This window comes from Cololabis saira, chromosome 5, assembly GCF_033807715.1.
Source record: "Cololabis saira isolate AMF1-May2022 chromosome 5, fColSai1.1, whole genome shotgun sequence".
NCBI lineage: Eukaryota > Metazoa > Chordata > Actinopteri > Beloniformes > Belonidae > Cololabis > Cololabis saira.
This window is the reverse complement of record NC_084591.1, coordinates 28,679,586-28,693,499: the sequence shown is the minus strand read 5'-3', so window position 1 is coordinate 28,693,499 and position 13,914 is coordinate 28,679,586. Positions and strand designations below refer to the sequence as shown.

Genomic DNA, 13,914 nt, shown 5'->3' with positions numbered 1-13,914 from the left:
ATATATATATATATATATATATATATACATAAATATACATATATACACACACACACACATTATATATATATATATATATATATATATATATATATATATATATATATATATATATATATACACACACACACACACACACACACACATATATATATATACAGACATACATATACATATACACACACACACACACATACATACTGTAACCGTGTAGATAAGCGAATGTCCTTGTTTGTGTACTCTGCATATGTAGATTAGTGCATAAACGAACCTGAAAGATGAAAATCATCAAGGATGATGGGCTTATGTGCACACTAGTGCGTTTGTGCTTTTTTTCGGGGGGGTGGGGGGGGGTCAGCGCAGCATATCCAAGCTTAGCCATTCAGCCTCTTAACACTGCTTTCTGACTCAGTTGGACAGAGGGGTCAGTGAGAGCATCGCAAAAACTCCCTTTTCAGTCAGTTCACAAAAACAACAGTTAAGACTTGAAAGAGGGAGAAATAAACACAACACTTTCCTAGCTTGGCTGAGGAAACATACAAAAGAAGCTGTGCCTTTTTTTTCCATTTTTTTTGGGTAATGCCGGCTTAAGTAATAACAGCCCCTTTCTTGGCGCACACACATTCACATTTACTGGAGCAATTCTGCACACGAACGCACACGCACTTCCTTAGTTGCAGAGATTTGGCTCCGACTGAACTCCTCCAAATCCACGCCACTGGTGATGTTTGGCATGGATGTTTTTAGAGTAAGGAGTTAGAGCAATGATTATTTTACTGGGGTTTTTGAGGTTTGACCAGTTTACAAGATTTATCCAAAGTTTAAGCTTTGTGAGGTCGTTTTTTTTTTTGTTTTGTTTTTTTTTGGTGGGGTGGGGGGGTTAAACTGTAAGAGGGATGTGTGGTTACTAAATATTTTATTATGGTGACGGAACTTCGTGTCAGGTTCAGGAGGACATTTACTAAGTTTATTTTATTTGATTAGGTTTTTATATCAAACTTTCTGAACATCTTGTACTAAATATTTACATTTTGACAGATTCTGTGAGGAAATATACATATTACATATTTCTCTCAGGAGGTTATGATCATTGCTATTTGTGTATCTATCACACACATGTTGAAGTTTTCACTACTAGCATATCAGGAAGTAGGACATGGGAATTTTACAGCTTACACCATCATCTCAGCCATTTTTCTTTTTTCGGCGTATTGCCATAGCTACATGAGCCATGGAAAGGATGAACAAAACAAAAAAAAGGTGCTGATAACGCCATGAGTACTGATTGATTAGTCAGTGTTTTTGTCAGACATGCTAAAATAAGAACTATTTTCTCTGCTCTGGTCCAAGGCTTCAGAGGCGTCACCCTCTTCTTTCAGGTCACGACACCATCACAGAAGTACTTCCAATAAATACTTGTCACAGATAAGCTGCTGATGACATCTTTCTTCCTGCCAACAGCCGATTATTCTTCCAAGGCAGAGGGATAACAAATGTCTTCATCCATGGTCCTTCTCTCAGTGAACAAAAGAATGACTTGTTGTCTCTTGGTACATCAAAACTCACATACGTTTTTACATATCTGTTCATTAAATCAATCAAAATGCAGAATTTCTCAGAATAAAAAAAGTTAAGTCTTGTAAACCAAATGTAAAAACTGTTTTGGCTTTCATTTGTTTAGACTTCAAATGCTTACTATATATTTCATATTTGAAGACTGGTTTCATCCAGAGGATTAATGGCATTAATGATAGTTAATCACTCTCACACATACGGTTTCATCTCCACCCGTGTTATTCATCACCTTCTGTTAACGCTAAACTGCTTCTTCAGAAACCTCAAAGTCCAGTCATTCATTGGTTTCCTCTGAGAAAAGATCCTACAACTTTTGCTTTGATGACGTACAGTAATATCTGTTTGCAGAAATCATACTTCAGTCTTTCAATTTATTCAATTATCGATGGTGCACGAGTGGGTGTGTACGTCGTATTTTAAAATGTTACATCAGTCTCTATTTACTCTAATGTCCATTTTCACTTTGACATTGGAAAATGTGTTTACGTAATTAGATTTGCAATTGTGTACAAAATAAACTGCTGTAGTGTACATATATGCATAAAATGCGCAGATAAGACATATAAAGTACATCTTTATCTTTATTTCCAATTCTGATGTCGCTGCTGAGTAGGCATCGGATTGAACAGATCCAACTAGTCAACCATCTTTCTGCAAGTTTTAAGACGACCTTGGCTCTGCGCTCACACGGGCCACATCTATTTCCGCTGCAATCAAGTCAAAGTGGTTCAATGTCAGAATTCACCACTTCTCTGTTGACAGAGGCTCAACTGCTGCTCTCCAATAGTCATTAAAGACACTACCAAGATGCATAAGTACACATGTTTTAGAGTTTTCAGTTACAATTTACAGGTCTTCATTCAAGGACTCCATTTACTGTACGTCAACCTTTTCCTTGAAAATATGTTATCCTCATCTCTCTTTGCTTACTCCTTATCAGGGCTTTATTCTTAGAAGAATGACTCATGCCTCTGTAATGTCACTGGGGCACTGCTGGAAATCAAAATAAAAAGTAACAGCTACTCACAGTGATGCCTAAAAGCCCATTTGGACTGTGATCAACTTCATTTTTTTTATTAACCCTAACGCTACAACCTCAGATCAGATGATAAAAAAAAACATCTGCGATTCTTGTTGACATAACAAAATCATTTGTGGTGTCATATCTCTGAAACCATTACTCATGATTTAACAAGAATGACCAATACCCGCAAAAACAAATGTAAGCTCCCACAGATGAGCACATTCAAGCACATGTGCACACTACAGCTTTAATAGGTCAGTGTTTTTACAGCTGGGATCAGACAAGAAGCCAGTCTAATCAGAAACATGGACCATCACAGTGCATGTGCGTGTGTGCGTGTGTGCGTGTAGCCTGGGGTATTACATGCACCCACACATAACACTGCCACACATTTGACCACTAACATAAATTGTACTTGTCTTATGAAGGATTAGGCCTTATTATCTACTAAACCCATGTGTGCAATTGACTTAACTCTGTAAATATTGCCTTTCTATACAAATGTTCACACTGCTAGCTAAATTCATAATTATAATAATGACTTGTTGGTAAATAAGCTGCAAGCATTTTTCTCAAACTTTCACCATTATACCAGTGTCCTCATATATTTTCCAAAACTCTGTCTGATCCAGCTGCAGATTTGTGGATAAGGGAGTGTATTTTAAGAGTGCTGCTTTCCCCATCTGCGTGACCACAGTGCTGGGCTGCTCTCCCTGCATCTCTCTGCCCACTGTTCCCATGCCTCTTTCAAAGCTAAATACATATTTAGGGAAATACTGAGCGGCAAATCATATGTTCTCACAGTGCAACCCTGAATCCATTACAAGCAGCCTTGTTACTACCTCTGAAGCAGGACCAGGAAACCCGAATTTTGAACAGTGTTAGTTGTGGACCAAGTCTAGATTTATTCACCCAGGTACATTTCTGTGAGGGGGAAAACTGTCCCTCCCCAAGTATCTGTTTCAGACACATAATTATTCACATTTGAGCTATAAAAGCTACTCTGGAATAATAGTACTCTAGAAACAAAGACTCATGCTTAGAGATAATGAGCGTCTAGACAATAATTTCCACATCTAACTGTTGCTTCAACACCCTTAAAATCAACTGTAGAAAATGGCTGAGAGCGCATGCTTGAAAAAGGAAAAAAAGAAAGAAAAAATACCTCAAAAACATGAATGGAACAGCACTTGGAAAACCATCCCAATGTCCAGACCAGAGTTTAACAGGCATCAGCGTGCCAGTCATATAAATAATCAATGATTTCATAGATACTTCCACTGCCTATTAGCAGATATACTCTGCACTTCAATGTGCCCCACAGCACAATCAGCACAAATTATATCAGGGGGAGCTCACTCACGTTTCCTGGTGGGGATAAATGAATGACAAATGCATTCTTCTTCTGTGTAGTTGCATTGTGCACCGAGCTAGACCGGTACTTTGGAGCAATTTGAACACATGCAAAGCAAACTAAATTGGTTTCGGGGTGCTCGGCAGAGTGTGTGCATGAGTAATGAATAAGATCCTGGCACATCAAAACTGGGTACCTCTAATGCACTCCCAGCAGACCAGGAGAAATAAACAGATAAAGATGGAGTGGATGTGAACGGAATGGCAAAGTTAAAAACAAAAAGAGGGAAAGAGAGAGAGAGAAAGGAAGAGAGTCAGAGAGGGCAGGAGAAGAAGATTGGGGGGGAGTTTTCAGTTTTGTTATTGGAGCCGTAGAAGTCATTTCTGACTTAAAGAGTTCCAGATGTGAGTGAGCCTCTGAGAAAGACTGAAAAGGAGGAAGAGAAAAATCAAGATAGAGGGAGGAGTCTTATGGAATTGTGCCGATTGATTTGAACAGACAACTTCCCTTCCATTTAGTTTTGAACAGAGGAATATGGATATTTCTTTTCCTTTGGAGGAGAGCCCATTAGCAGTGGGGAGGGCTGCGTAAAGGCACTTTCAGGGTGTGGAGTGTCAGGTGGTAAGGTGGTGGCCTATACGGCCCACTATTGGGCTCTATAAATAGAGAGGGTGGTCAAAAGAATAGTCTGTTGTTATTACTCTCGCTCTCCCACACTCACACCGAGGTCTTTCTCAAAACCAGTGACTGAATTCACCAAAAGAGGCCGGTCCAAACCCGACCAAAAGACATCTGGTTAAATACTGGGACAAAAGCTGCTCTTATACTTATTTTGCAATGAAAAAGCTCCAACTCAAACATATGGCATCAGACAAGCCCACTGCACTGCACTTGCAAACTAAATGGACTAGATGAAACCACTGAAAGCTGAACAGGATCTGAAAATTAAGGAATCTGCAAATAACCAGGCATGCATAAAAATGCCATTCATTAAATGCTGATTGGGGCCAGACCTCTATTGTTGGCTGTGTAGCAGCAGTAGCCTCTCTTTGACAGAAACGAGCTGCTTCATGATAAAATATTGGGCCATCTCCACTCATTTTCTCCCTCGGTTGTCTAAACAATGCACATTGGTGTGTGTGCGCTTCCCAAGCATTTGTTTTCTCTCCCTCTGTATTGGGCCAAGCTGCATGATAACACAATAAAAGGCCATTGTAGAGCAGCAAAAGCCTCTGCCCATGGGAGCTGGTAGTAGGCCACAAACAAAGGCTGGTTACAATGTCCCAACACAAGCTCATGAATAAACCCAATACTGGACTGCCAAACCAGTCATGGACATAGAGTTTTGTGTATACATAGGACTGACAAAGGGCACTGAGGAAAGACTTAATAAATACGGATGTGAAGGTGTATGAAACAAATGCAGGATGCACAGCTGGAGCTGGAGATGTAAATATGTTATAGGATGAAGGCTGGAAAGTGGGACCTATCCCACGGAAAAAGAAGATAAGAAGAAAGAAAGGACATTTGCATTTTCAGAGAGCTATGTGGACACACTCTCCTGCCCCAGATTTCAATGACACATGAGAACTGACACAATTCAGCACTTAGTTGTGTGAATTTGGTCAAAGACTAAATACTTTCTTTAATTTCTGTCTGCACCGTCGTTTTCCTGTTCTGACAAGTCAAATTAGGAACAAATCCGTCACATGCCCATTTGCAAAAAGCTGCTTTTGTATCCAGCTGTAGTGAAGTTCATTTTTTTCCACACAAGGACTGTAAGAAAGTGGAAAGTAGTGATCAACACTTACAGGGGACCATTTGGCCCTGAGAAAAAAGTTTCTGTTGAACATTTTCATGCATACCACTTCATGCCCTGGAGGTGTTTCGGCGGAGCAGCTTCAGTGGCAGGCTGATCCCACCACATACAAAACCCAACGCTACAGGAAGTCGTTCCTTCCAGCTGCCATCAAGCTCTATAATGTGCAATAACCGTCCTATGTGCAATACTCCAGCACTTCACTACTCAGCACTTTAGCATCCCAGCATCAGAATCAGAATCAGCTTTATTGGCCAAGTTTGAACATTGCTCGACAAGGAATTTGACTGGTTATTTTGCTCACTGTACCCAGATTTAAAAGTGGCAACAGTAAATAACAAATGTACAGTAAATAAACAATGTGGCAATTATTAACATATATACAATACAATTAAAAAGTGAAAGGTGCAGCCTACTGGGGTAGACATGGTAATGCTCTTAATAACAAATACACAATTTTTAAAAGGTGAGAGGTGCAGCAGAATGAGGTAGATATGATAGATTATTGGGAGGTGCGTTGTTACTAAATACTTTCTTTAATTTCTGTCTGCATCGTCGTTTTCCTGTTCTGACAAGTCAAATTAGGAACAAATCCGTCACATGCCATTTGCAAAAAGCTGATTTTGTATCCAGCTGTAGTGAAGTTCATTTTTTAACCACACAAGGACTGTAAGATAGTGGAATGTTACGGGGGACAATTTGGCCCTGAGCAAAAAGTTTCTGCTGAACATTTGCACATATTGCACATTTTAAGTGATCTGTTTTTAGTGGATCTGTTTTTTATTTTGGTTGCTGTTCTTTAAGTGTGATGCTGCTGTAACACCTTAATGTCCTGCAAAGGATTAATAAAGTATCTAATCTAATCTAATAATCAATTACTGAAAACTGTCAAGGATAGTCTGAAGTGACAGTTTGCAGTGTAAAGTGTCTCACCATTGCCGTTCTTCCCGCAGATCAGGTGCTCGTAGTGCTGCAGGACCCCCCACAGCTCAGCATCGTTGTTCACAACCCCCTCCAGGGCGTCTGCGCCCACGGGGGCCCCCGCCGGGCCCGGGTCGGCCATCAGCACCCGGACCCCGACCTCCTCCGCCAGAGTCTCCATGCAGGCCGTCAGGCAGATGGCCGCGTACTCGTGGATGCGCACGGAGATGCGCGTGTCCCCCATCCAGCGGAAGAAGCGGCCCACGGAGAAGGTGAGCCCGCAGCGGGCGGACTTGCCCTTGCGCAGCAGCTCGCCGGCGCTCATGCTGCACATGGAGATGGCCCTGACCGCGGCGGCCACGCAGCGGTCCGCCAGCGCCCAGCTGAGCACCAGCCGCAGGGCGCTCTGCACCTCGTAGCGGGTGCAGCGGCAGTGCAGCACGCTGAGCCGCTGCGCCTCCCGGGACACGCGCAGCAGCGCCCGGCGCAGCAGCAGGGACAGCCGGCGCACGGCCTCCGGGGAGAACCCCGGGTCCGGGGAGAACTTCCCCCCGCAACCCAGCTGGGACACCTTGTACAGGACCTGCGCCACCTCCTCCTCGCTCCACGGGAACTCCTCCAGCTCGGGCAGGCGGTGGCACTTGGAGAAGATGTCCTCCGGGTCCTCGGGCAGCGCCGCGTTCACGGTGTCCCAGCTGTTGTTGCGGCTGTTCATGGAGCCGGAGTGGTACCACCAGCTGCCCCGGTGCGGGGCCGCCGTCAGCGCCGCCTGGGAGGTGGACTTGGAGGAGGACAGGCTGAGGGACTTCCAGGAGTCCCCTCCAGCCCCGTAGCCCGAGTCCAGTGTCAGGTCCTCCAGGGTCTTCAGGTGCAGGTCCCTCAGGCCGGCCATGGCTCTGTGCGGCCGGGGCGCAGCAGGCTGGGAGTCGCGGAGCCGCCGAAACTCCCCGCGGAGCCGGACGGACTGGTTACACGGAGCCGGCCGGCATGGGGACCGCCGGGGGTCAGCGCAGGTTTCAGTCACCCCGGACACACGCAGGCGCATAAACTATAATAAACTACAAAAAACAGTTCAAAACTGCTCTATATTCACATGCACATGATAAAAAGTCAGAAAACAAACCCCGTTTCACTTCTCCCTCCTCACGGAGATTTAAACTTGCAACTTTCTTCAAGAAAAAAAAAAGTCTTCAAAATATTGCCGCCTTGTTCTCCAACTCTGTGAAACAAGTGAGACTCAGTTTCACGTCCAGTAATAGTATCTCAAATCTCTGAAAGGGGTTTTCTCTCCCGGAGCGGCGGAGGGGTGTCGGGGAGTGTGGGTGTGCGGCGCTGCGCTCCTCTCCGGCCGATCCTCTCCCGGCTCAGCCCGCCCGTGACGACGCGGAAGAACCCGACTCACCAGCCAATCACAGGACAGTCCGCCTTCCTGTCAGCCAATCAAAACGCACTAAAGGAACCTCGGTGTGTTGGGCTGAAAAAGGAAACAACAAACATTCCTAAGTGGCACTTATAGGACTGTCTCAGAAAATTTGAATATTGTGATAAAGTTCTTTATTTTCTGTAATGCAATTAAAAAAACAAAAAGTCATACATTCTGGATTCATTACAAATCAACTGAAATATTGCAAGCCTGTTATTATTTTAATATTGCTGATTATGGTTTACAGTTTAAGATTAAGATTCCCAGAATATTCTAATTTTTTGAGATAGGATATTTGAGTTTCCTTAAGCTTTAAGCCATGATCAGCAATATTAAAATAATAAAAGGCTTGCAATATTTCAGTTGATTTGTAATGAATCCAGAATGTATGACATTTTTGCATTACAGAAAATAAAGGACTTTATCACAATATTCTAATTTTCTGAGACAGTCCTGTATATACAGACACAGCATGATACATGTCAAAGATTACACTCCTTATGTTTAATTGTGTCAGTTTTTTAAATTACAATGTTGATCAAAAATAATAATATGAACTTTAAAAATAAGTTAAATAATCATTTGAACTTATTAGATTCAAACACAGCTGACTAAGCAATAAATACACCAGTTACGTCCCCATTGTGTGTCTGGGAAATTGTGCTGTTTAGTCATCTGAGACAAGGCTCATCACCCGGACATATATCCAGTCAGAGACAAAACAAATTACTCAATAAAGTTTGGTGACAGTAAGTGGTGAGGCAATGTTTACTGTGACCATTTTAAAGGTTTATGTACAATTCCAAGTATGGCTGAAGCGTTGTGATGGTTCAGACACAGAAACAACCAGAAAACACAATCTTCTACTTTTCTTGTTATTTCTAATCCTCAAACACAGCTTTCACCCCAAATTCTACAATCTGTCAGCACAAGGCCAGCTGAGATAATGCCCCTGTAGAAAGGAAATAATTTCTTTTTTTTCCTGCATAGTCTGTGGAAATCTAAAGATTGTTACAGTGACATAACACACTTGAGGTGATATAAGGAAAACATGCTGAAAAGGCTTGTTACTACCTGTTCCTTGTCATGCCACACTCGGATAAATAGGGTGTGTCCATACTGGGATGAGGTCCAGCAAAACAACACATACAGGTTTGAAGCTGAAACCTCATCTGCATGGCCGGGGAACTATTTCAACCAGAGATTCTGACTGAAGTCTTCTTACACCTTAACTAATCATGATGTTATGCAGCATACTCTGAATATATTTAAATGGAAATACTTCATCTCATCCAGAGACAGGCTAGGCACACGCCATCACGTATGAATCCTACAGTCAAGGGAACTGTGTAGAATCAGCCTCAGTCTTGTTAACCTCCCCAGCTTTGTGCTGTTATTCAGTGCCTCTCTTGAGACGAGGTCACAGGAGGTTCACGCTTGCCTCATCCACACCCCACCAAGCTGTGCTGTGGGCAGCCCTTACCTCATGCTTTCTCCCATAGTGCTGGCATGCTCCAACAAAGCAGCCCACAAGGAGAGAATAACAGCTCTGCGAATGATTACATGTGGTCCAGAAAAATAAAAACATATCAGCTCAGATGGGATTTACACATGTTAGCTCAATATTCCGCTCCCCTCCCTGAACTGGTAATGAAACACAATTAACGTCATGCTAGATTGGCAAATTGGTAGTGATGTCAGTCGCACAGAGTGTAAACAGAGTGGGGATTGGGTTGCAGAAGTTTTCGTCTCAATTTTACATTCAGGTTTTCCCCCTTTTGCTTTGCAGATTCAAATAAAAGTCCATCACAGACTCATGAAACTTTGGATATAACGAACCCTTTAGCTGTATAGTAAATTTAATACCTTTGGCTCAAGTCCATTTAGTTTAATTCATAAACTGCACATCAGATTTAATATTCCCTGATTGATATGATGGGGATTAAAGTGCTCAGCAGTGGAGTTGTTTGCATAGAATACTGATCTGTCTGCGTGGGAGTCTTTAGTCATGCACAGAAGGGGGATTCTCATTTCTAAAAATACTTTTCATTATTTGGACTCCTACTTTTCATCATCTTTACTCCTACATCTGATTCATCCCAGTTCAAATTATTCAGACGTTTCACGTTCAAGGCTCAAGAGTGCCACCGTGTGGTCAGATGAGGAGCGGAGTTTATATCACAAGACAGTTTTTGTTATATATTTTTTTACAATTATATAACAAAGACATCATCTCAAGAAAAAAGCTGTAGAAAAAACATTACAAACTAAAATTAGTATCCAGACGTAAGCATAAAATTTTATTTGCAAAAAACCACAAATCAAAATAAAAGTACAATACATTCTTAAAACCTTTTCTCTACAAAACAATTTCACAGAAATTACCTTGGAATGTATATTCCTATTTGTCATTTATTTTTATTTCATATATAGACTTGTATTTTAGGTCTTTCAACATTTTTTAACTCATCCCATGTCAGTGTTAATTGATGTACAGTGTAGGCCCTTTTACGCTGGAAAGAGCGAGAGGAAAAAAAGGCTCTTAGATGGAATTTTGACAATCAAATCGTCAAATAACAGATCATTAGCTCTCGTTCATACATACATACATACGTCTGTATATATATATATATATATATATATATATATATATATATATATATATATATATATATATATACCATATACAGTATGTACCATCATTATGTAGCATTGTGAATCTCCTAAAAACTTTTATTTGAAAGAACCATGTTGCATAAAGAGGCATGAGGAGCCTGGTCTCCAGCCAAAATAATGGAAGCAGGCGGGGTCCTGCCAGACTGTAGCTGCTACTGATACCCTCAGTTCTTACTCAGTAGTGATTCACACCATCTAAAACTGCTCATTCTCATCCTTTTCTCATTTAAGACATTATAAGAAACATTGTGCCTATAATGCATTACAGAGAACAATATTTTCCCCATTTTACAGTGTATCTGAATTGACAATGACATCACAGCCTGCTGATGAATAACATTGTATTTTTGTTTTTCCCTGCCCGCTATGGTCAATAAAATAATTCTGCAACTCTTAGAAGACAAACCCTGAAAAAGGCACACATTTGTGAAACGGCCAGGCCTCGCCACATTGTGTCCGACACATGAACTGTTCTCCTTTCTGGTAGAGCTTCAAACAAGCTTAAGAGTGCTGATGATTTTGATAGCTGAGCACTCCTCATCTGTGGTATTTTAATGTGGAAAGGCAGACCTAAATCCCCCAAATCCAGTACAAGCAATGCGACACTTCCCTTATGACATTAAATTAGATGGCAGAAAGAGTTCACTGTCCTCCCCGCCACATGTACAGTTTCACGTTCCCGTCGACAGTCGGCACAAAATGCAGGAAACATCTGAACTGTTCATAAATTCAGTGTTTTTGAACATGAAAAAGCACCCCAAACGTTACTACATCCTTACTTCTTCAGGATAAATATATTTATATATTTTTAAATAACTAACTGAAGAATAAATTTAAGTTAACACAAATTAAATCAGGTCATAACCGATAGCTAGCTCTAATATGAAAGTAGCTCATTAATCTGACATAACAAGGCAATATTTCAACACGTATTCAAACAAAATGTTGCATGACTTTGGAAAGGATAAATTCAGAAATAAATGGAGGATAAGAGGTACACAGTGTGAGGGAGAGACGGAATAAGATATAAATTTTATGCATCTGTGAGTATTTGTTTGGAAAAAAAGGACTTTGATTAGAAAGCTTCTTGTGGTTCACATTGTCAGTTGTAAATAGAAGTTTAGCACGTCAGTCTTTCTGGTACGTGATACCTTTGAGAGATACTGCTTTATCAAACACAGAGTTCCTCTACTTGAGCTACGCCACCATCTATCTGAATGATACTCTGATACACATTCTATTAGGCTTCTATGTTAGAAAAAAGATCTTACAGTAGCTTCTCTTCACGCCTCCGTGTTAGAAAAAAAAGTGCTTCCTGTCACCATAAGCACATCCCAGCAAAATCACACCCACACAAACTATATATACATACCAATATGCACACACACGCACAAACACGCGCGCACACACACACAACAGCTGCTCTTCAGTCTGTCTGAAAAAAATTGCACCAGAAAAGGACAGAGAGACAGAGATCAAAAAGAAGCTCTTCTCTCCGAGCAGTAGTTCAGTCAGTGAGGCAAAGAAATGACTCAGGTCTGTCTGCTGAGAGAACACCCCCCCCTCCACAGACACTTTCAGTTCTGACTCCGTTTCCTCACACAGATGAACAAATGACAGAACCTGTTGGCAAAACAGAGGAGTCCCTGATAGGAGCCTGTTTCAAAAAAAGGCAGAGTTCAGGCAGTGGGGGACCTCCCACAGGGCTCTCTCTGACACACAGTGGATCTGCAGGCAGGTTTTAAAATGCTCTGACCAAAACGGAGCTCTATCCTTTAGGAGTTTTTTTGTTCTGAGCATTCCACATGCCTCTTTTGGAGTGATAGTAGTGATAAAAGTTCCTCAAGCGTAGTCTCTCAACTTCCAAACCATTCTGCAGCACCCTAGAGGGGGAACGGAGATACAGCAGGTTAACATTTGTCACATCTCCATCATTAAAACTGAGTACTTTCATGTTGATGGTTGGACATTTCTTCACAAGTTAACCTAACACGAATGTCTTTGGACTGTGGCAGAGAGCTGGAGCATTCAGAGAAATCCCAGGCAAGCAGAGGGAAACACAAACGTCACAGCAACATTGTTTAAATGTTCATAGATAATGTAATGATACTTTAAATACTTGTGTATACATACTGACGGTTGTACATAACATTAAAACTTGAATAAAAGGATGACAAACAATAACAAAAAGGTCTTTATCAGAAGCAGATTTTCGTTCAAATATATTTAAAAAAGATGACATAAAAAAATCTTTGTATTGGGGCATATATTTAGTGTATGAAGGCATAAACTTTAACACAACCCTTTTTACTGGCTGCTTAGGTCCGAGACAAAGAGCAATAAAGATCTGCAGACTTTTATGATATCACAGATCCAGATCGGAGAAGCATTACCCACCTTTACCTTCTCTATCTCCACCCAACTTCACATCACGCTGCATTTTCTTTACAATGAAAGTAGTTTGTACAAAGCTGTGCGGCAGATTCCAAGTTAACCCCTTAAACCAACTCCAAATATTCAGTTAGTAAGTAATCTCTTTATATCATTCCTTTACGTGATGATTTTGTCTGGAACTTGGACGAGAGTAGTGAAGAAGTGTACATTCTCACTTCGATTTAAAACCAAATAAAACAAATACAAAGCCTTTGAACTGTAAACATCTGTTGATCAAAACAGAAGCTAGAAACGTGTTGCACGCATACATTTCCGGATCGCTACCAGCGCCTGTAGTCATATACAACTTTGTATACCTACACTGCAAAAACAGCCCCTCTAGAAATAAGCCCAATGTTCCATAAATTTAGTCAAAAGTGTCTTTTTTTAAGCAAAATTATCTTTGCCAATGGGGTAAGAACATTTCTTTGGACCCAAAACTGGCTAAATAATCTTTTCTTGAAACAAGGCTTGAAACAAGGCTTTTTTTAAAAACTTTCTGGGCCGCTCGGTGGCGCAGTGGATTAAGCAAGCAGCTCATATACTGAGACTACAGTCCTCCTGCAGCGGTTGCAGGTTTGAATCACGGCCTGCGCACCTTTGCTGCATGTCATCCCCATTCTCTCTACCCCCTTCCTGTCTGCAACATGAATAAAGGGCCCCTAGACCTAAAAAAAACAAAAAAACTT

At 41.3% G+C, this 13,914-nt stretch overlaps 2 protein-coding genes across 2 annotated transcripts in view; both read right to left on the bottom strand.

Annotated features, from left to right (window-relative positions):
* Positions 1–8,049, bottom strand: part of abtb2b (ankyrin repeat and BTB (POZ) domain containing 2b) — a 43,268-nt gene extending 35,219 nt beyond the window's left edge. Inside the window, exon 1 of the mRNA XM_061721468.1 lies at positions 6,706–8,049. Within this exon, the coding sequence (XP_061577452.1) occupies positions 6,706–7,738 (1,033 nt within the window). The 5' untranslated portion in view covers positions 7,739–8,049. The remainder of the gene's footprint in view (positions 1–6,705) is intronic.
* A 2,359-nt stretch (positions 8,050–10,408) lies between these two features.
* Positions 10,409–13,914, bottom strand: part of b4galnt4a (beta-1,4-N-acetyl-galactosaminyl transferase 4a) — a 169,375-nt gene continuing 165,869 nt past the window's right edge. The window contains exon 20 of the mRNA XM_061721462.1: positions 10,409–12,675. Coding sequence (XP_061577446.1) covers positions 12,561–12,675 — 115 coding nt within the window. The 3' untranslated portion in view covers positions 10,409–12,560. The remainder of the gene's footprint in view (positions 12,676–13,914) is intronic.